At 35.3% G+C, this 18715-nt stretch overlaps 8 protein-coding genes and 11 long non-coding RNA genes across 19 annotated transcripts, besides 1 other annotated feature; 7 read left to right on the top strand and 12 right to left on the bottom strand.

Annotated features, from left to right (window-relative positions):
* Positions 1 to 135: 135 nt before the first annotated feature.
* On the bottom strand, positions 136 to 3356 carry nrl1 (NRDE-2 family protein). The gene is made up of 3 exons (NM_001022290.3): positions 1370 to 3356; positions 421 to 1331; positions 136 to 376 (listed from the first exon to the last, which is right to left on the bottom strand). Exons 1-3 carry the CDS (start codon positions 3208 to 3210, stop codon positions 210 to 212), a joined length of 2919 nt encoding a protein of 972 aa, NP_596369.1. The 5' UTR covers positions 3211 to 3356; the 3' UTR covers positions 136 to 209.
* A 49-nt stretch (positions 3357 to 3405) lies between these two features.
* nse4 (non-structural maintenance of chromosome element 4) lies at positions 3406 to 4902 on the top strand. The gene is made up of 7 exons (NM_001022289.3): positions 3406 to 3677; positions 3721 to 3801; positions 3846 to 4104; positions 4148 to 4241; positions 4280 to 4499; positions 4545 to 4636; positions 4684 to 4902. Exons 1-7 carry the CDS (start codon positions 3614 to 3616, stop codon positions 4774 to 4776), a joined length of 903 nt encoding a protein of 300 aa, NP_001018837.1. The 5' UTR covers positions 3406 to 3613; the 3' UTR covers positions 4777 to 4902.
* SPOM_SPNCRNA.6057 lies at positions 3953 to 4175 on the bottom strand. Its single transcript, NR_195407.1, has one exon. It is a non-coding gene; the product is annotated as a non-coding RNA (long non-coding RNA).
* SPOM_SPBC20F10.03 (uncharacterized protein) lies at positions 4820 to 6520 on the bottom strand. The gene has a single exon (NM_001022288.3). The coding sequence runs from the start codon at positions 6490 to 6492 to the stop codon at positions 5152 to 5154; it is 1341 nt and encodes a 446-aa protein (NP_596367.1). The 5' UTR covers positions 6493 to 6520; the 3' UTR covers positions 4820 to 5151.
* On the top strand, positions 5701 to 6585 carry SPOM_SPNCRNA.6056. The gene has a single exon (NR_195406.1). It is a non-coding gene; the product is annotated as a non-coding RNA (long non-coding RNA).
* Positions 6586 to 7325: 740 nt separating this feature from the next.
* SPOM_SPNCRNA.6055 lies at positions 7326 to 7583 on the bottom strand. Its single transcript, NR_195405.1, has one exon. It is a non-coding gene; the product is annotated as a non-coding RNA (long non-coding RNA).
* A 154-nt stretch (positions 7584 to 7737) lies between these two features.
* On the bottom strand, positions 7738 to 8061 carry SPOM_SPNCRNA.6054. Its single transcript, NR_195404.1, has one exon. It is a non-coding gene; the product is annotated as a non-coding RNA (long non-coding RNA).
* On the top strand, positions 7777 to 9806 carry SPOM_SPBC20F10.02C (uncharacterized protein). The gene has a single exon (NM_001022287.3). It carries the CDS (start codon positions 7822 to 7824, stop codon positions 9622 to 9624), a length of 1803 nt encoding a protein of 600 aa, NP_596366.1. The 5' UTR covers positions 7777 to 7821; the 3' UTR covers positions 9625 to 9806.
* SPOM_SPNCRNA.6053 lies at positions 8270 to 8706 on the bottom strand. The gene has a single exon (NR_195403.1). It is a non-coding gene; the product is annotated as a non-coding RNA (long non-coding RNA).
* gar1 (H/ACA snoRNP pseudouridylase subunit Gar1) lies at positions 9756 to 10905 on the bottom strand. The gene is made up of 3 exons (NM_001022286.3): positions 10776 to 10905; positions 10605 to 10705; positions 9756 to 10548 (listed from the first exon to the last, which is right to left on the bottom strand). The coding sequence occupies exons 1-3, from the start codon at positions 10867 to 10869 to the stop codon at positions 10159 to 10161; spliced, it is 585 nt and encodes a 194-aa protein (NP_596365.1). The 5' UTR covers positions 10870 to 10905; the 3' UTR covers positions 9756 to 10158.
* Positions 10232 to 11293, top strand: SPOM_SPNCRNA.1590. Its single transcript, NR_150483.1, has one exon. It is a non-coding gene; the product is annotated as a non-coding RNA (long non-coding RNA).
* Positions 11034 to 11382: an LONG TERMINAL REPEAT.
* Positions 11383 to 11748: 366 nt separating this feature from the next.
* trs1 (threonine--tRNA (Thr) ligase Trs1) lies at positions 11749 to 14421 on the top strand. Its single transcript, NM_001355809.2, has 2 exons — positions 11749 to 11820; positions 12057 to 14421. The coding sequence occupies exon 2, from the start codon at positions 12181 to 12183 to the stop codon at positions 14290 to 14292; it is 2112 nt and encodes a 703-aa protein (NP_001342826.1). The 5' UTR covers positions 11749 to 11820; positions 12057 to 12180; the 3' UTR covers positions 14293 to 14421.
* On the bottom strand, positions 12788 to 14710 carry SPOM_SPNCRNA.6052. Its single transcript, NR_195402.1, has one exon. It is a non-coding gene; the product is annotated as a non-coding RNA (long non-coding RNA).
* On the top strand, positions 14711 to 17658 carry vac14 (phosphatidylinositol synthesis protein). The gene is made up of 8 exons (NM_001022284.3): positions 14711 to 14736; positions 14782 to 14854; positions 14935 to 15091; positions 15175 to 16629; positions 16667 to 16771; positions 16820 to 16935; positions 16984 to 17063; positions 17110 to 17658. Exons 1-8 carry the CDS (start codon positions 14733 to 14735, stop codon positions 17553 to 17555), a joined length of 2436 nt encoding a protein of 811 aa, NP_596363.1. The 5' UTR covers positions 14711 to 14732; the 3' UTR covers positions 17556 to 17658.
* Positions 14917 to 15308, bottom strand: SPOM_SPNCRNA.6051. Its single transcript, NR_195401.1, has one exon. It is a non-coding gene; the product is annotated as a non-coding RNA (long non-coding RNA).
* Positions 15820 to 16419, bottom strand: SPOM_SPNCRNA.6050. Its single transcript, NR_195400.1, has one exon. It is a non-coding gene; the product is annotated as a non-coding RNA (long non-coding RNA).
* Positions 16985 to 17294, bottom strand: SPOM_SPNCRNA.6049. Its single transcript, NR_195399.1, has one exon. It is a non-coding gene; the product is annotated as a non-coding RNA (long non-coding RNA).
* tim22 (TIM22 inner membrane protein import complex subunit Tim22) lies at positions 17451 to 18613 on the bottom strand. The gene has a single exon (NM_001022283.3). It carries the CDS (start codon positions 18381 to 18383, stop codon positions 17856 to 17858), a length of 528 nt encoding a protein of 175 aa, NP_596362.1. The 5' UTR covers positions 18384 to 18613; the 3' UTR covers positions 17451 to 17855.
* SPOM_SPNCRNA.6048 lies at positions 17879 to 18238 on the top strand. Its single transcript, NR_195398.1, has one exon. It is a non-coding gene; the product is annotated as a non-coding RNA (long non-coding RNA).
* Positions 18614 to 18715: the final 102 nt, after the last annotated feature.

Genomic DNA, 18715 nt, shown 5'->3' with positions numbered 1-18715 from the left:
TTGTGTAGTAATTGAGTAGGTACTGCCATGATGGTTGCTTAGAGGTACCCTTTCAACGTAAAAGCAACCATATAAGCATTTAACAAACAAAAGTGAAAACTTTAATAATAAGACTACTAAAGCATTTACGCAAACTTGAAAGTAACTAATCTGTCATTTTAAACTCATTTCACTATCTCTATCATTAAAAGTCATTGATCGTAATAATGTCAGTTTGGGGACAAAATAAGTTCATCTCCTCTTTCAAACTTTAAAACATCTCTCCTTATTTCGTTATGGACTCTAAAGCCTTTTTCCAACATGATTATATAGCAAATAATAGCCCGACTCTCCATCTCTTTTTTCAAGAGCAAGTCTATAACGTCCATACAAACCCCTAAACTTAGTCAGTGAAATGTTCTATGTTTTTAATTAACTTACCTTTATTACAGGGGCAGGAAGCCAATGCTTTGGTGGTAATCGCCGAAACCCATTCAGTACCATTTAATCGCAAATTGAGAATCTTTAAATATATTCTCCAAAACTTGGCGACGGATTTCAACTTTTCATTATTTAGAGTGATATCCAAAGTCCTTAAAAAGTACTGTGAGTTTGTTGGCTCAATCTGTTGAACGGCAACATAAAAAAGGTACCAACAAGCTGTAACAACAGCATTTGAAGCAGATTTTAAAATTTTCATAGCCCTAATTTTTGGTTTGTTCTCTTGTCTCAACTTAGATTCAAAAAATATATAAACTTCCCATATAGCCGTATTTGCACTGAAAAGTGTAACTCCCTTTTCAAAAAAAGGTCGAACCTTGGGTAGATTATAGAATTGAAGAGTGGTAGCTTGATAATAAAAAATCAATGAACAATAAGAAAAATAGCATTCCATTTCTGAAGAAGCCCCCCATCCATAGCTTTCGAATTTTTGAATGCATAAATACACACAATTATCCATTGAATCCATATCAGTACAGTGTGTCCATATAGTATAGATAAGACAAACATACAGCAATTCTTCCTTGCTGGCGCAATTTTCCAACATACCAAATAGCATTTCGGATGCTCGATTATTATCGCTAGTTAAAGATTTATCACCAGGAAACAACAGGCATTTTATAATAACTAAGCATCCTTCAGTATCATTAATAAGTAGCTTTCTAAAAGCCCAGTTTTTGTATACATTTAAATTATCAATGTAGCGCAATTGGGAAGCATGGATCTGAAAAATTGTTTTAAAAATTGTTTCAGCCATAGTAAAAGCACCACTTAAGTGTTCCAATTGAGCGTAAGTGTTCCAAACAGACACTGAACTATCGTATTTTTTGAGAATCTTCTTTACAATTTTACTGAATTTGGTTAGAAGGAAACAAAAACATCTACTTACTTCACTTGGGGTTTCTCCTCACTTAGGTTCTTCGTCTCCATTTGCTTTAAATAAATTAAATAAACGCTCGCTAAATACTCATCGTCCGCCGAAAATACTAGTTGATGAAAAGCACGCTCCATTGATTCCTTCACATGATGTGCAAGGTTGTAATCAAATAACTTGAAATTTAAATTTTTAAACGACATAAGAGAAATGAAGAGATCAATGTATGAAGGTAGTATACTACAGGGAAATTGAAAGCTGTTTTTCTCAGCTATCTGTCCATTTATAAAGGATTCACTGGAAGCCATGCCAAAAAGCAAGTTGTAAATTCCTTTGTCATAAGAAGCAAACCATGAGTTTGTTGAAATCCCCGGTGGAAAAAGAGGTACTCCGCAAAATGCAAAAAATTTATACTTGAATGCGAAAGCAATCGTTTCGCTTTCAAAACAAACTATAAAGTCTTGTATGTCATTGAAGACAATATACCTAAATGGATCATCTATTCCTGAAAGTTTTCGACAACTCATGGTACTACGTGGAGGAGGATTAGTATCAAATTTGCTTTCGTTAAGATACCATAACTTAACTGTTTGAAATATTCCAATTTCTGAACTGAAATTTTGATTTTGCTGGCTGGACTCATCATCAAGGACGTTACACCATCCCCTAGCATTTTCTTCAGAAAACTTCGGAGTATCTGAATTCCAAAATTTAGAAAAGCTTTCAAAAAAAGTACTGTCAAGTTTTTTTTCCAAATACCGCGGATAAAAATAACATAACTCCATGTTAGCTTGAAAAATGGACCAAGCAAGCTCATAGTATCCGCAATTCTTCAGAAAATCGCATAGTCGGATAAGCAAATGTAATATGGCCTCCTCTACTTCAAAATTGGAAGTTACGTCTGTCGATTCTCTTTCCTTACACGATTTTCTATCGGATAATTTTTGCTTTAAAAATTTGAAGCACTTAGAAAACATGTTTAGACAATCATTGAAAGTAAATTCTGATATTCCAGTAAAATATTCGGCATATTTCATCCACAAATTAAGATAACCTGGATGCTCAATCAATACTTCTTCGAATTTCTGATTAGTTTCTTCTTTACTCCATTCTTCTGAGCCCAATTGGAGATAATATGAAACCAATATTTCATGATCACATCCTTTAACTTCTTTAAGTGCCTTTTCCAGAATTGATAGTTTTACGCTTCTACTATTGTTTTCAATCTTCAGTTTACCTTTAATGTCGTCGGAATTGCTCCGTCGAAATTCATCAAACAAAAGTCTTTCTTGATACTCACACATTTTTATCCATAACCTTGCTTTTCCTGGGTTTTTTTTTATTTCTTCATCTGTTTCCTTAATAGCCTTCAGAATATTTAAAGAAAACGTTGACTTCTCGGATGGATCCGAGTTTCTATTAACCAACAATGGAATAAATCCCTGCTGCCCATCTTCAAATTCACTTTCATCGTTTTCTTTTTCATCAAAGCTTCTTTCTTCATCATATTTGATTTCCAACGATTTTTTCTTATTCAGGGTTATGCCCTCCTTTGACTCTTTGACTATTCGTAGCAGAGGAGCAGATCCATATACGGAACTTGAAGATCTATGATATTTAGGAACGGGCCTCTTATTAATCCCGTAAAGTAAATTTTGCTTTTCTCCTTTCGTGTCTACAGCGAAATTACTTTGAATTGATCGATGCGAAGGGAAACTCGATTTCGCATGATTTGAGGAAACTTGATCATGAGATGATCGATATTTTTTATTGCTCTTTGTAATTGGATTTTTTTTTGCCTTGACTGAGTTAAAACTCGAAAATTTTGGAACAGACGTGTTATGATTAGACGGCATTATAGGTGTTTATGAATTAATAGAAAAAAAGTACAAAGGCTCCCATAACTAATATTCTTTGAAATGATCCAAATATACTAAATAGTTTCTGCCGTATATACCAGTATAATTTGCATATGCTCGTTGACAAAATATTTGCTGGCGTTAGCAGCAACACTTGGTTATTAGCATCAACTAACGATTAAGCTAACACTTAATGGCAACATTCTTCTTCAACGTTTTACTTTTTTAATTTTAAAAATTATTAATCTAAAAGCCAATCTTGGAGAGTTGTGCTTAAAGGTTGAAAGATTTGCTCGCGATCAAATCCTTCATGAGGAAACTGGGCAAATTTTGTACTTCAAAATCTAATTTCGTCATCTAGCTTATATTTGAATAAAAACTATCACAAAAAACCCACGATATGTCCTCCATTGATAAACGGGATCTTAGAAAACGATATAGGAACTTAATAAACAAAGTTCAAGGTCATGTACAGCTTTACTTTATAATTTACTAACATTTTAGCAGAAAGTCGTTTGGAACTGGTTGATGAGGAAAACAATAACTTATATGAAACTATTACTACTGCTAATGATTTATTTTCTTCAGGTGAATATCAGTGTATCTTTGTCAGTTGTTAACATAATTAATAGTTGATGCTCCTACTGAAGCAACCTTAGATGCTTTACTGCTTACTAAAACGGTTGATCTGGCTTCCATTAAAGCTAGGCAGCTTCATATTGGAAGGCCCAAGTTTAATATTGAACTATTCACAAAAAATATTAAGCAATTCCTCAACTATCCTACTTCCCACTCGAATGTTACTCGAATCCAAGAAATTGACACAGCATGGTCAAGACTAGGGAAATTGGCAAGTAATTGCGAAAAACAGCCCGCTTCTCTGAACTTGATGTATGTAAAATAGTTTCTCCAATAGCGTATCTAACCTCTTTAGGGTCGGTCCTTTATCATTTCGCAAGAAAGAAAGAAACATCCAGCGGCGAGAAAGACTACAAAAAGCCCCGAATGTGCTAACTCAACCTACTATGGTAATTTTTATTTTTTTTATATTTTCTAACTCAAGAAGCTGAATGAACGTAACATTACTACCCAAGAAAATAACACCACTAAAAATGTCTTGCACATATCTCGTTTACTTCAAGCACACCAGCCTGTTAATTTTTTGAAATTCATCACCAATCCTCAAAGTTATCCTCAAACAGTGGAGAACTTGTTTTATGTCAGCTTTTTATTCAAAGAAGGCAAAGCTGCCCTCGTAGAAAACGAAAGCGGGATTCTCATGCTTGGTAAATCAATTATATTTAGAATTTGAACTATTATTAACTTGTAAGAAACACGCATTCCTCCAACGGACGATCAAGTCGTGGCAGGCGAAATAAGAAACATTCAATTGGTACTGGATATGACAATGGATTTGTACGAGGTGGGTGTATTCATGTTTAAAAATTTTTCTAACCTCTCGAATGACAGAACATAATTAAAGAATACAATATCAAAGAAAGCATTATTCCTACTCGAGCACCCGTTGAAACATCTACTAACAGTAATACTTGGTATGGCTGATACTAATACAACAATCTTTAATTTCAAGTTTAATTACCCATATTTGACATAACGCTTCGTAATTAAGATAAAAACAATATATTAATAGATGATAAAAATAAGAGCTTTCCATAACCCAAACCTTTTATACAATCAAGTCAATTCCTTTCTTTTTTAACAAGAAGAGATCTGATTCAATAAATAAATAATAAATAATTTTAGAAGCAGCAAGAATATTTTTTGCATCAAAACTTTTAGGTTATGAATCCACATGATAACCAAATAAATAAATAAAGGCAGAACGTTGGGGAATTGTAGGACTAAGTATTTATGCAAGCAAATTACTTTTTTCATAACATTGTAAGACCTGATGAGCAACGGAGGATGATTAGATTATTAATTTTGAGAAAAGTAGACAGAATTGATATAGTCAGCTCTAACGCGCTGATCTTGTTTCTTCTGCTTGTCACGTACACGATCAAGATCCCTTCTTTCTGTCGAAGATAATCCTCTTTTATGATCGTCTATGTATTCATCAACGTTATCAGAATCGAAGTCTGAATCAGGGTCACGAGAGCTTAAGCCTGCGACGTATCCGGAATAACCAAGGAAATAACGAATAAAAGTACTTTTCGCGAAGTATTCCGAAAAGGAAGAACCCAAAACATAACGTAGCATTTGTGCTCTCAAAATTTTTTTCCATGAGTCCAGTTGCACCGTAGACTGGCCAATCCGAACACTATTTCTCAAGATATTGCGAGCATTTGGTTCCTCGATCGTCTGTAGAACGTTACGAAAAACCTGATGGAGAACCTTTCTTTGTTTTTTACCAATGCTTTTAGAAGATTCACTAGCAAGGTCGCGAAGGGTAATAAGTAATTGATTACGGTCGGGGATAATATCATCAAATTTTGACGTTTGAGAAACATCACTTTCGTCATTCTCTTCATCTTTATCCGGCCTAATTTCATTAACCCTTTCGAACAACGCAGCAAGAGCTTGGCCCGCTGCTAACTGAACATCAATACTAGCTGCATCTAGTTGCTCAGAAAGAGCCTCAGCCGCCGAAGCTAAAAATTCACTTTCAGTTGTGACGCAAGTTAAAAGCAAACCTAGAGCTTGGCATGCACACCCAACCACACCTTCATCATCTTCAGAATTCACAACAGCACCATCAGACTCTAAAATGCTGATTAAAAAGTCTCCAAATTCAATTACATCTGCTTCGGAGTCTAAAAGAGCTGTCAATAAAGAGAAACAAAGTATGGATTCACACTTGATGCCAGAAGATTCTGCATCATTTGCCAATGCGTTAAATCTTCCTTCTGTCTTCGTCCACAGCTCTTCCACTTGAAAAACAGAAGCCAGACAAAAAGTACACATGATCCGAATTGTCAAAATCAATTCTTTGTCAGAACGAGGTCCGTTGAAAATTTTTAAAAGTAATTCTTCCAAAGATGCTACATTTTCGGAAATCCTTTTAGCGTAATGTCGTGTGCATATTACATATATCTTCTCTAGATGTTCTTCTCGTTCTTTGGCGCCAATTTTTTTTACTTCTATCAAGTCATCAATAGTGGACTCCAATTCTTCAAGCCAAGTTTTTGAACCTTTAAGAATACCTGAATCCTCCATAGAACCAACACTTAACTGATCCATGGAGCCACTAAGTATGCTGATAGTGTCAAAAGAGTCATCGTCAGACATTAACTGCCTTTTACCATCTTTTTTGCCCATGATGCCTATTAAAGGAGGTGAATAGGTTAATTTCAAATTTTAGGCGGCTGATATCACGTATATACCTAAACCGCGAGGGTAACGGATTACCATGTGCAATTGTTTTAATTCTAATGTTATAACAATACTTACGTAATTATCGTTATATTAATATATAAACATCTAAGTAACGATATTCATTGATGCCAGTGAATTTATAATTGTTATAAGATTTATTGAAAAATATATAGTTTATTTATCGATTTCATGGAACAAATAGAATGAATCCAATATAGAAATAATAATTTAATACTAAAATTCTGATGTTGTTACAATTACCAAGAGCTTTTCAGCAATGCTATTTTACTCATTGTTACGATACTACAAATACATATATTATAAATAAAATAAAAATCGAAGAGCTTTTCCAGTTTTACGGATCTCATAAATAAATATTGATAAATTGTTTTAAATAAGCAAACTGCCGCTTTAAGTTGCAATTTGTGATTATATAAAGATTAAAGGTGTAGTCTTCTCATCAACAATTTTTTAAATATACATTCTCACATCATTAAGGAAAAGGTTACTGTTAGATTTTATTTTCTTCTATTGGTAATTAATTTTTTTGCAAGTCCATTCGTCGATTTGTAAACGCTTGGTTAAATTTTATGCAGGATTGATTAGATTTAATTTTTACTGCTAACAACAAAAGATTTAAATATGTAATTATAAGTTAGCTGGGTTGATAGGAAATTTTTTGCCATTAAGTTAAGTTAAATATTTGTGTACCATAAATAAAAAAATTACTCGTCCAATGAACATTATACATTGCAAAGTTTCCTTTTAATGATGGTGCTTGTACAGTAGCTTTTTTATGATTTATAAGTCTATAAATTAATTGGGTTTTATATTCAAACTTTCTAACAAAAGTTAATAGATGTTAGGAATCCGGTATGTCTTGATACACCGCAAAAGATGTAAGTGCATCGTAACTGTTCGAGGTATTTTGTATTAAAGTTAAGTTTCAAATATGTCTAATGTATACTCGTAGAAATTATATTTTAAAAACATTCCTGTTTCTTATTTTTCCACTATGCTACGAAAATCTGTTTACTTTTTAATCATGTAATGTAAATTTAAAAGCAAACATCGCGGGTTTAAAAAAGTTCAAATTTGGTAAACAAAAATAATGTCTAACCCTATTGATTTTATGAATTTTACTTTCTAAATTAATTGCTTCAATTTATGCTGCGCGATTAGATCGTACTGAGTATTTGAAACTCGAGCCTTCAGGATGATGCATACATACCACATTAAACTGCAACATCCTCTTTGATCGATAATAACTGAATGCATCGTGCTGCTGCCGTTGACACAACACCAAAAATTGTTTTCTATTATAAATGCTTGCTCAATAAAAATTGGAATGAACCCATCAACAATATTTTTTGGGGAGAGTTTTTTTTACTTCAGCCGCGTTTGGAGGTACTCAGCCAGTTGCTTCGAGAATGCCCCAAACAAGAATTAACTGTTAACGGTCCGAAGTTTCATTCTATGTACCTCTATATTTCTGAAATTCTCAAGTCGAAAGCGGAGTCGCTGCGAATAAGAAATTCGCTGGCAACTTTACAGACATTCTTGGCAGAACTCAGTGTTCGAAAACCTACAGATGTCAATTTTACTATATTTCTACTTCTAGGAAATATTGATTCTATTGATATACAATTTTCGGCTTTTATTAAAAATTTATGTCAACTTGTAAAGGACTCGGAGGATGTTCAATCGGTTGAGATTTCATTAAGATTTGTTTTACATTTTGTTTCCTTTCTCTACAATTCTTCTTTCATATCTCATATATACGGGAACTACGATGTTTTTAGTACTCTTTATACTGTGATACTTAAAAGGAAATTTGGTTTTGAGACTGCCGTTTATGCAATTGGCCTACTCAGTGCTTGTGACAAGTTCGAGACAGTAAACACTTTTCGATTGGGCTTATCAAAGATTGTTGACGAGGAGTTCTTTTCTTCTGTTCTCAGTTCATCTGCACAACAACTCATAAGTCTTAGAGATTTCTACGTAAGTATTAAGCCTGATAATCCCCTCACAGGCTCCTTCTTCAATTTATTCTCCCTAAGATCATCATCCAACAATCCGGACTCTGATCAGGAAAGTCAATTCTCGCGTCTGCCAGATGAGCGTGCAACCATGTTTTTTACTATATACGAATTGTGTTGCTGTAATAAACTTTTCCTTAAAAAGCTTGTTGAAGGTGGTGAAAAAAATGGAGAAGCACCTTTAGAAGCATTATTATCTCTTTTGTCGTATATAAATACCCATCAAAGACAATCGGAGCGCAGTCACCATTTTTCCATTCTCTCGTTAATCCTATTTCATATTATAATAGATGATCGATCATTATTGTATCGTCTTACTGATAAAAAGTTTAAAATCTCTGTTAGAGTATGCTCTCAGCGTTATCCCTATCCTCCGAATGCTACAAAGCCTGCAACTCCATTAGGTTACATGTTAGATATCTGTTGTATTGGGATTCAACATAACATGAAACTAAACCTCAGCGCTACTATGTATTTTCTTTACTTTTCATTTGTATATCGAGCTATGACTTCTCTTGTTCAAGATGGTATTCGAATGGAGTATCATTGGTTAGAACTTTGGCGTGTTCTTTTCTCCTTTCTTGATTTCGTGTCTGTTCTAATAAACACTTCACCTACGGAAGATGTCACTCGGTTGCTAGAACTTATTCTTGATGTACTGGCCTATATAATTTCTAATGGTGATGCCTTGGTCATCCGAAGCGATGAGCTTGTAGATTTATTTTATAAGTTATTGCACTCATCAAAAAATTTCAGTTCTTTTTCGAGTAAGATACCAGATGAGCGGTTAGGCGCACTTAATTATTTATTGGAGGTAACTGAGTACTTAACAAGCAAAACGGTTGACCTTCCAAGAAGTACTGCTGATGAAGTTGAATCAGTCATCAAGCTTGAACTTGAATCCATTCCGGTAGCGAAACAAAATGCTTTTGGAGGGGTGCCCCCTTTTAAAGAATCACAATACCGGTTGTTTCATAAACGTGCAAGTAGGGGAATGGCTGATTTGTTGCGAAGAAAGTCTGAGGCTGCTAACTAAAAAACGCCTTATACATTATTTATATTTCATTATTGTGTGGACTGATGACCGTTTTGTTAATACGTTTAATAACCATGATATACTTACAAAATCAAAATCTGTAAACAATTACACAATTCTAACCAAATTTACTGGTTTACTTAAAAAATATTGATCATAAAGCCTAATTATTTATTTCTTATTAGAAGCCAATTCGTATGTAAATACAACTCCTTAACATATACATGTGCGATTGTAATGAAGCAATTTACGTATAATAGGAACTTCATGAGAAGGACGCTTTTTTATTTTATCTTTTTTGAATTTAGAGTACCGTTTAACCTAACATGCCTTGTCCTGTTAAAGTATTAACAACTTGGGGAAAAGTAAACTTGAGAACAGAATCCTTTTTATTTAAACACCACTCAAGTTATTCAGGATATGTGATAAGGAATACACCAGATCAAGATGTATATGAAAAGCTTTTGAAAAACAAACGAAAGAAAATCGACAAGAAAAGGGAAAGCGAAACCTTTTATATACTTATCCAAAAACTTAGAATCTGCCACGGAAACCACCTCTGGAGCCACCACGGAAACCTCCTCGTGAACCACCTCTTGAACCGCCGCCAAATCCACCTCTTGAACCGCCGCCAAATCCACCTCTTGAATTACCGCCAAATCCACCTCTTGAACCACCACGGCCGCCGCGGAAACCACCGCGACCACCACGGCCTGCAGGTCCATTACGAGCTCCCTTAGGCTTCTTAGGCCCAACTGTCTTAGGTTTAGGCAGGAAACGATCCAAAGGAATTAGTTTATCACCGCTAAGGTACACTTTATCACCAACCTTGAATGAGCTGGAAACAATTCCCTCAGAAGGCTTCACAGTAAAATATACTTGGTTCATAGGGCCAAAGACTTCATCTATTTTACCAATTTGGGACTATGCTACGTTAGTGATTATAAAATACTTATTTTCTATATTAGAGAAACACATACCTTGTTCTCCAGATAAATAGGGGCATTGAAATAAGGTATTTTAACATTGGTTGACTGGCAAACCATTTCTCCTTCACAATCGTGCATGAATAATCCAAGTTCTAAAGGTATGTCAGCAACTCCTTATCATAAACTTAGGCACTGGAAAATTTCCTCTTGTTTTTTTCTTACCAATGACTTGATCGGGTGGACCTGAAGGAGTAAAAGGACGAGATCCACCTCGTCCTCCTCTAAATCCACCACCGCGACCGCCTCTAAAACTCATTTCAGCTTGGCAGTTAGACTACTGATGGTATGGTGTTAGGACAGATTCCAAAGTACACTTTTCGAGTTACAACGAAAATTTCGCTGTCACATTGCGTTTTGGTGTTGAGTACCGCACTGCTATTCGTTATTAAGCGTCACCAAGCAGCACTATATATTTTTGCGTGTCAGCAATACTACACTACGCTACGATACACTACGTTGCGTATCACTATATGTCACATGTTCTAATTATATATCGTACCATGTATGATACGATATGGAGATTGATCTTAATGATAATCTATTAAGATCTATATTATCTGAATAATATAAATAGAGCTACTGCTGAACCTCGTTCCTCAGTTCAGTTATGAGCTATATTAGTGATAGGTAACATTATAACCCAGTTAATACAATACCTATACTCAGTTGCTACTTATACAACCTGTGTATTGTAATATAATTGATCACAAGGAAAACTCACCGCAGTTCTACGTATCCTTAAATCAGATACCAAACTGCGTAGCTTACATTGCGCAACTTTCACTATTCATTGTATATTTCAAATATAAATTAAAATGCTGGTTAATTATGACATTGAAAAGACATTATTTAGCTATACACCAAGAGATGTAGACCTATGATATGAAAGGTAAAAAAGAAGAATATCTAAACTCAATTGTCTGTTACGCTGATCTTTAATACAAAATCTCTCTACGCAAACTTTCTATAGCAATGCATAATCTAATGTACTAAGTCACAAGTTGACTCACCGCAGCATAATGCATCATTATATAGTTAAACATTTCATAGTGAAGTACTGTGTTTCCTTTCAACGCAGTACTGAATTTGACTCTCGCAATCATGATGGTTATACTTGGCTAGATAATTTTGAACCATAAGCAAAGTACCTTCAAAATTTGATTTTGGGCATCGATTTCTGACCTGTCGAAGAAACATCTTGTCAGAGGTAAGAAAGTTGAAGTTAATAGACTTTGTATTTTTTTTTTTTTTTTTTAAAGCTCGGTTAAAATGATTATGTTGCGATATAACCAGTGTTGTTTAGCGGAGACCGAAATCAATATTTTCTGATATATTAGTGATCATTTTGTATACTTTATTTTACGATACACCTAATTTTTGTTTATCCTTGATAATTATTTAATCCATATATTTTATGATGGTTTATTTTACTAACACTTTTAGTAAACAGGCTACCAAGGTTGATTGAATATTAGGAATAACTCAATCTTTTTCTAGGTGGAAATTTTTCGTATATTTACGTATACTTATCGCTTTATTTAACTTTTGTTTATCAAAAATTTTCACCATGAGCGCAGCTGCTGTTAAGGGTGTTCAAGCTAGTCTTGACAATCTGTCTCTAGAAATTCCTTTCATCCAGCATCGACTTGATCTTTTTGATAAGCTTCAGAAGGAATATAAAGAGTCATTGGCAACCAAGCCTAGAGAAGAAATTGATATTACTTTACCCGATGGAAAAGTTATTAAAGGTACTAGTTGGGAGACCACACCTATCTCCATCGCTGCTTCCATCTCTAAGGGACTTGCTGACCGTGTTACCGTTGCTATTGTCAACGGAGAACCATGGGATTTAACACGTCCTTTAGAGGCTTCTTGCACCCTCAAGCTTTGTGATTTTAATGATCCTGAAGGGAAACGTGTTTTTTGGCATTCCAGTGCTCATATTTTGGGAGAAGCTACAGAATTATCCTTCCATTGTCATCTTTGCATTGGTCCCCCTACCGACGAAGGCTTCTTCTATGAAATGGGTATTGACAACGGACGCGTAATTACTAATGATGATTACTCTAGTATTGAAAGCTATGCTAAACAAGCTATTAAGCAGAAACAACCTTTCGAACGCCTGGTTATCTCTAAGGAGGGGTTGTTGGAAATGTTTCGTTATAACAAATACAAACAGTACATTATTCAAACCAAAATTCCCGACGGTGCCTCTACTACTGTCTATCGATGTGGTCCGCTTATCGACCTTTGTACCGGACCTCACGTCCCTCATACTGGTCGTATCAAATCTTTTGCCGTTACCAAGAACTCTTCTTCCTATTTTCTTGGTGATGCTAAAAATGATTCTCTTCAGCGTGTTTATGGTATCAGTTTCCCTGATAATAAACAAATGCAGGAATATAAAACATTTTTGGCAGAGGCAGCCAAACGCGATCACCGTAAAATTGGACGAGATCAAGAATTGTTCTTTTTTAATGAAATTTCACCTGGCAGTTGCTTTTTCCTTCCTCATGGAGCTCGTATCTACAATACGTTGTTAAAATACATGCGTTATCAATACTCTAAACGCGGATATCAAGAGGTCATTACTCCTAACATGTACAATGTGAACCTTTGGAAAACTTCTGGTCATTGGAATAATTATTCTGAAAACATGTTTTCTTTTGATATCGAAAAAGAAAAGTATGCTTTGAAGCCCATGAATTGTCCTGGACATTGCGTTATGTTCAAGAGTCGTGACCGTAGCTATCGTGATCTTCCATGGCGAGTTGCTGACTTTGGTGTCTTGCACAGAAATGAATTTTCTGGTGCTCTTAGTGGCTTGACGCGTGTACGTCGTTTTCAACAAGATGATGCCCATATTTTTTGTACTCCTGATCAAGTTCGTTCTGAGATTGAAGGATGTTTTGATTTTTTGAAAGAAGTTTACGGCACGTTTGGTTTTACTTTCCATTTAGAGTTGTCTACACGCCCGGAGGAAAAATATTTAGGTGACCTAGCTACTTGGGACAAAGCAGAAGCTCAATTGAAGGCGGCCTTAGATGCTTCAGGTTATAAATGGGAGTTGAATGCAGGTGACGGTGCTTTTTACGGTCCTAAAATAGATATCACTGTTTTCGATGCATTGAAGCGTCAGCATCAATGTGCTACCATTCAACTTGATTTTCAGTTACCTGAGCGTTTCCAGCTTGAGTTTCACGCTCCTGCCAGTGCTGAAGAAGCTAAGGAGTCCGGTAACAACAACAAATATACTCGTCCTGTCATGGTTCATCGTGCTATTTTGGGTAGTTTGGAACGTATGATTGCAATTCTTACCGAGCATTATGCTGGTAAATGGCCTTTCTGGATGTCTCCTAGACAAGTTTGTATTATTCCTGTTTCTGCTGCTGCATACAATTATGCTGACAAAGTTCATAATATTCTTTCTGAAGCTGATATTTTCGTTGATACTGACAAGTCTGACAACACCTTGCCTAAAAAGATTCGCAATGCTCAACTTGCCCAATATAATTTTATTTTTGTCGTTGGTGCTGAAGAAGAGTCGACAAACAGTGTCAATGTTCGCAACCGTGACGATCCTAAGAAGCAAAGCAAGGGATCTACTGTTGCAGTTGAAGAGGTTGTTAAGAAGCTTTTAAAGTTGAAGGAGTCTAAAAGTCTGATTAACGACCTGTAATTGTCACATATGATTAAAATGGTTTGCTAGCGTGTTTCAGGCGGACATCTGCTTTCCTAGGATTTTTCGTTCATAGCAATTAATCAATTGGTGCAAAATAAATAGATAGTTAACGTTTTAAAGGATATATATCAAATTGAAAGAATTCCTATATTATTTTAGTACATATCAAAAAGGGCTATCTGTATAGTTGAAATACACATAGTTCGGTGTAAAGCGAAGTTTAGGGTATTTACAATCATGACTAAATGCGAGTGTTCATAATCATAAGCGTTAGAACCTTCATTTGCTTTTATTTATAACAATACGGGTCGAAACAGCAATAATAATTCGATTTTATAGTGTTTCATTTACAATTTATTCCACATACTAATTTCGGTAGTAACCATGTCATATTGGTAGACTGCCCACACTCACTGTAAGCGCAATTCCTCCTTTGAATGGGTAATTTACGACTTTAAGATCGAAATCAACTAATTAAACACTTAGATAATCTACTTGTTCGTGGTTTAACCCACAAGCTGTATGACAAGCGAAAAGCTACTGCTTACGAATTAGAAAGGTGAGTGCCTAGTAAATGACTTCGAAAAACTTTCTCAATTTATTTAAAATATAAATTTTTAACAACATTGTTCAACGTAGGGTTGTAAAGGGTTATCTAGAGAATGACGAAACGGAAAAAATTCGCGCTGTGATATCTCAACTTGCAAATGATTTTGTTTATTCACCAGCTCGCGGTCCCAATGCTACCTTTGGCGGGTTAATAGGCTTGGCCGCAGTCGCCATAGCTTTAGGTCCGGTAAGTGAATGGCTTTATCAGCCAAGTCGGTTTCTAAAATTATCTTCTATTAAGCCGATCCACTAATTGCTCTATGTGTATAGAAAATTGATTCATATATGGAGTCCATTTTATTACCGGTGCTTTATTGTTTCAATGATAGCGACTCTAAAATTCGATATTATGCATGTGAAAGCATGTACAATATTGGAAAAGTGGCTAAGGGTGAAGTATTTCGGTACTTCAATTTAATTTTCGATGTGCTTTGTAAATTATTTGCAGATACAGAAATCACGGTAAAAAATGGTGCGGAACTGCTTGATCGTTTAATTAAGGATATTGTTATGCAACAAGCTGCAACATACATGTCTAGTGCAGAGGATATTAAAAATTTTAAAGAAGGGCCTGTTTCATCATCTATTCAAGATGTACCTGTGATGTCTACAGAACAACCCAGAATGCATACATTTTCACTTTCAGAACTCGTTCCTTTGTTGTCCGAAAGGTTATATGTTATTAATCCAAACACTAGAATGTTTCTTGTTTCCTGGATCCGACTTCTGGATAGTATTCCGGATTTAGAATTTATAAGCTATTTACCTTTTCTTTTGGATGGACTGATGAACTATTTAAGTGATCCAAATGAGAGTATTAGAATTGTTACTAGTAACTGTCTTTATGACTTTTTGAGAGAAATCCAAAAAATAGCCAAAGTCAAATATCATATTCTTCAACGTGATGAAGAAAGTGAGCCTGATTTTTTTGATTCCATGGTTCGTCGCAATATGTCAGACGCCGAGCTAAAAGAGATTTCAGATTACGTTGAGAGCTCTCTAAGAGATGGATCTTTTATCTTGGAAGCGCATATACAAATTGACTATAAAAGAATACTTGAAATAATTATTGACCATCTAGGATCATCGGTCCCTCTTATTCAGGAAAAAGCTTTAAAATGGCTTTTCGAATTCATATACATTGCTCCAAAGGACGTCCTTTTACAAATACCAAAAGTTTTAGAAAACCTGCTACCTTTGATGTCGAATGACGAAAATATGCGTCAATCTGCAAAAGATTTAAGCCAAAATTTGGTTATTTTGGTCAGCAAAATTATGGACATTGAATTCTCTGGATCGGAAACTAATAATAAAGATAACAGTTTAAGCGTCGATTTTCGCTCGCTTATTGAAGTTTTACAAAAATTGCTTTCGAATGATAACGAGGAAACGAGACTGTGTGCTTTGGAATGGGTACTACTATTGCAAAGGCGTACAGGAGGAAAGCTAATTAATATGCATGATCCCATATTTCAAACTCTTTTGTTACAACTCTCTGATCCTAGTGATTTGGTTGTGTCCAGAACCTTAGAATTGTTGGCTCACATAGCTATATCTCATAAAAGTGTAAATTTGGTACCTTTCTTAAAGAGTTTATTGCAAATGTTTGCCGAAGACAGGAAATTTTTGAACTCTCGTGGAAATTTAATAATTCGTCAACTGTGTAACTACATAGAGGGTGAGAGAGTTTACACTTCATTCGCCGGAATTCTTGAAACAGAAGAAGTAAGAATTTTTTTTAATTAAAAGGTTAACATTTAAGAACTTGGAGCTTGCCAGCATCATGGTTGAAGTGCTCAACAACAATTTGTTTACAGCTCCGGAATTATACGATCTGCGAAAAAAGCTGAAGCAAAGTGCTCCAAAGGTAAGTTAATCAGGGTTTGTTTAAGATTTTCCACTAACAACTGTATAGCTTCAGAACATATTTACTACTTTATACACCGCTTGGTGTCATAACTCTATTGCTGTGTTTTCATTGTGCCTTTTATCGCAAAATTATGAGCACGCTGCAAATTTGCTCTCAGTTTTGTATGTGATCTAAAAAAACTTTAATTTTTTATTAACCTATGTGATTAGTGCTGAAATTGAGTTTAATATCGATATGTTGATACAGTTGGACAAGTTAGTTCAATTAATAGAATCCCCGGTCTTCACATGTGGGTGCAATTGAATAATTGTTTTACATATTACTAATGACATTAGATATGCGCTTACAATTATTAGAGCCTGAAAAATACCCGTACCTTCACAAAGCCCTGTATGGGATATTGATGTTGTTACCTCAGTCTTCAGCGTTTCGGACCTTAAGAGATCGACTTCAGTGCTCTTCAACTCCAAGGACAAATACTATTTTAGCTAATGAAAGGTTACCTCGATCAAGGCGGGATGATCCATACTGGACGGACCTTCTTGAAAGGCTGAAAGCGGTACAGCTATCGCATCAAAACAATTACAGAGAACCCATCCGTGCTACTAGATTAGCTCTTGCAGGAGCATTACCATCAACCCCAACTGCCACTACAATATCTACTACAACCTCGGCGTCCGGAATTACAACTACAGCATCGAACTCTCGTGATTCCTTTATAACAAGGCTTCCACCAACTGCAGCTTTATCAACCGGTGCGAGAAAGAAGCCAAAACAGTGATGTATTTAATTAATAAGTGATATAATGATCATATGGTATAGAAAGAGGAATGTTAATAATTAAGTATTTTTGATGCAATGGAAAGGTGTCGGTAAATGAACGAGCGTAAACAAGGACAGTAAGAATATCATGCTAAAGTAAACAGTGCAGATTAGTCAGAAGAAAAAGGAATTATACTAATGGATGATAGGTTATGGAAGTCAACCCGGTTAACGCAGACAGAACGTAAGCATCTATTAAAAGAGCAACACATGAAGGTAAAAAAAAATGTCCAGTCAATTGAATAATGAAAGGTATAATTTATTCTCCCCAGTGCATATACTTTTCAATTCCATAAGAAAATAAACCAAAACCAGCGCCTCCTAGAACAATTGCCTTAGGTCCTGAACGCACAGCCAAAGCTCCACCTGTAAAAACACCGGCGGCGATGGCGTTATAAATATCAGTTTTAGCACGAAATGCCTCTATACAGCATTCTGAACCGGAATAGATTAAACCCAATAAACCAAAATTTTTGGCAGTAGAGAATGAGCGGCTACCCATATCCCTTGCTTGAATACGAATTTGTTCACGAAATGGCTTCTCATAGATCTTGGGATCAATGTGTTGCAAATCCAGAGAGGAAATGAACATACCAAATATACCACCCAAGCCAAAACCTAGTACACCGGCCATGCTACTTTTAAAGACGCAGCTTTCTGATATCCTGTTCATGTAGCCGATTATTTTTGCTTGTTGTAAAGCAGCTTTTTCTTCTGGTGTCAAATTTCCATCTGCATTGGGCGAATTTCCACCCAGATTCGGCGGCAATAATCCAGAAAGCGACATAGTTTGTTTGTTCTGCAAAGGCGCTGTGTAAAAAACCGAAAGGGTACTAAAATATAAATTTCTTTTTAAACTGTCGTTTCAAAATAACAAAAAATTATTCTACAATAATGTAACGAAAATATGCGATAACCGTGGTAATTCGAAGGAGATTAAGAGACGCGCCGAAACTATTAATTATACACTATCACTAACTCTCTTACATATAAGTAATAACTGAAGCTATGTTTTCTAATCAAACAATAAGGGTTAGTTTGCTATGCCCTACTACCGCTCCCAAAAGACAGTCACGGTAATATCAGAGTTCGACAAACATGAAAAACGAATGCGTCAAC

The sequence above is a fragment of the Schizosaccharomyces pombe genome (genome assembly GCF_000002945.2).
Source record: "Schizosaccharomyces pombe strain 972h- genome assembly, chromosome: II".
NCBI lineage: Eukaryota > Fungi > Ascomycota > Schizosaccharomycetes > Schizosaccharomycetales > Schizosaccharomycetaceae > Schizosaccharomyces > Schizosaccharomyces pombe.
This window is presented reverse-complemented; position numbering and strand designations above follow the sequence as displayed.

Coding starts and splice junctions, on each gene's coding strand:
- SPOM_SPBC20F10.02C (NM_001022287.3), top strand. CDS start 7,822: ATGCATCGTGCTGCTGCCGTTGACACAACACCAAAAATTGTTTTCTAT.
- gar1 (NM_001022286.3), bottom strand. CDS start 10,869: ATGAGTTTTAGAGGCGGTCGCGGTGGTGGATTTAGAGGAGGACGAGGT. Junction 10,706..10,775: donor TCCACCCGATCAAGTCATTG/GTAAGAAAAAAA, acceptor ACATACCTTTAG/AACTTGGATTATTCATGCAC. Junction 10,549..10,604: donor CTATTTATCTGGAGAACAAG/GTATGTGTTTCT, acceptor AACGTAGCATAG/TCCCAAATTGGTAAAATAGA.
- nse4 (NM_001022289.3), top strand. CDS start 3,614: ATGTCCTCCATTGATAAACGGGATCTTAGAAAACGATATAGGAACTTA. Junction 3,802..3,845: donor TAATGATTTATTTTCTTCAG/GTGAATATCAGT, acceptor CATAATTAATAG/TTGATGCTCCTACTGAAGCA. Junction 4,105..4,147: donor CCCGCTTCTCTGAACTTGAT/GTATGTAAAATA, acceptor TAACCTCTTTAG/GGTCGGTCCTTTATCATTTC.
- vac14 (NM_001022284.3), top strand. Junction 16,630..16,666: donor GAATTCTTGAAACAGAAGAA/GTAAGAATTTTT, acceptor TTAACATTTAAG/AACTTGGAGCTTGCCAGCAT. Junction 16,936..16,983: donor GCAAATTTGCTCTCAGTTTT/GTATGTGATCTA, acceptor CTATGTGATTAG/TGCTGAAATTGAGTTTAATA.
- SPOM_SPBC20F10.03 (NM_001022288.3), bottom strand. CDS start 6,492: ATGGGCAAAAAAGATGGTAAAAGGCAGTTAATGTCTGACGATGACTCT.
- nrl1 (NM_001022290.3), bottom strand. CDS start 3,210: ATGCCGTCTAATCATAACACGTCTGTTCCAAAATTTTCGAGTTTTAAC. Junction 1,332..1,369: donor GAGGAGAAACCCCAAGTGAA/GTAAGTAGATGT, acceptor AACCAAATTCAG/TAAAATTGTAAAGAAGATTC. Junction 377..420: donor TTCCTGCCCCTGTAATAAAG/GTAAGTTAATTA, acceptor GACTAAGTTTAG/GGGTTTGTATGGACGTTATA.
- tim22 (NM_001022283.3), bottom strand. CDS start 18,383: ATGTCGCTTTCTGGATTATTGCCGCCGAATCTGGGTGGAAATTCGCCC.
- trs1 (NM_001355809.2), top strand. CDS start 12,181: ATGAGCGCAGCTGCTGTTAAGGGTGTTCAAGCTAGTCTTGACAATCTG.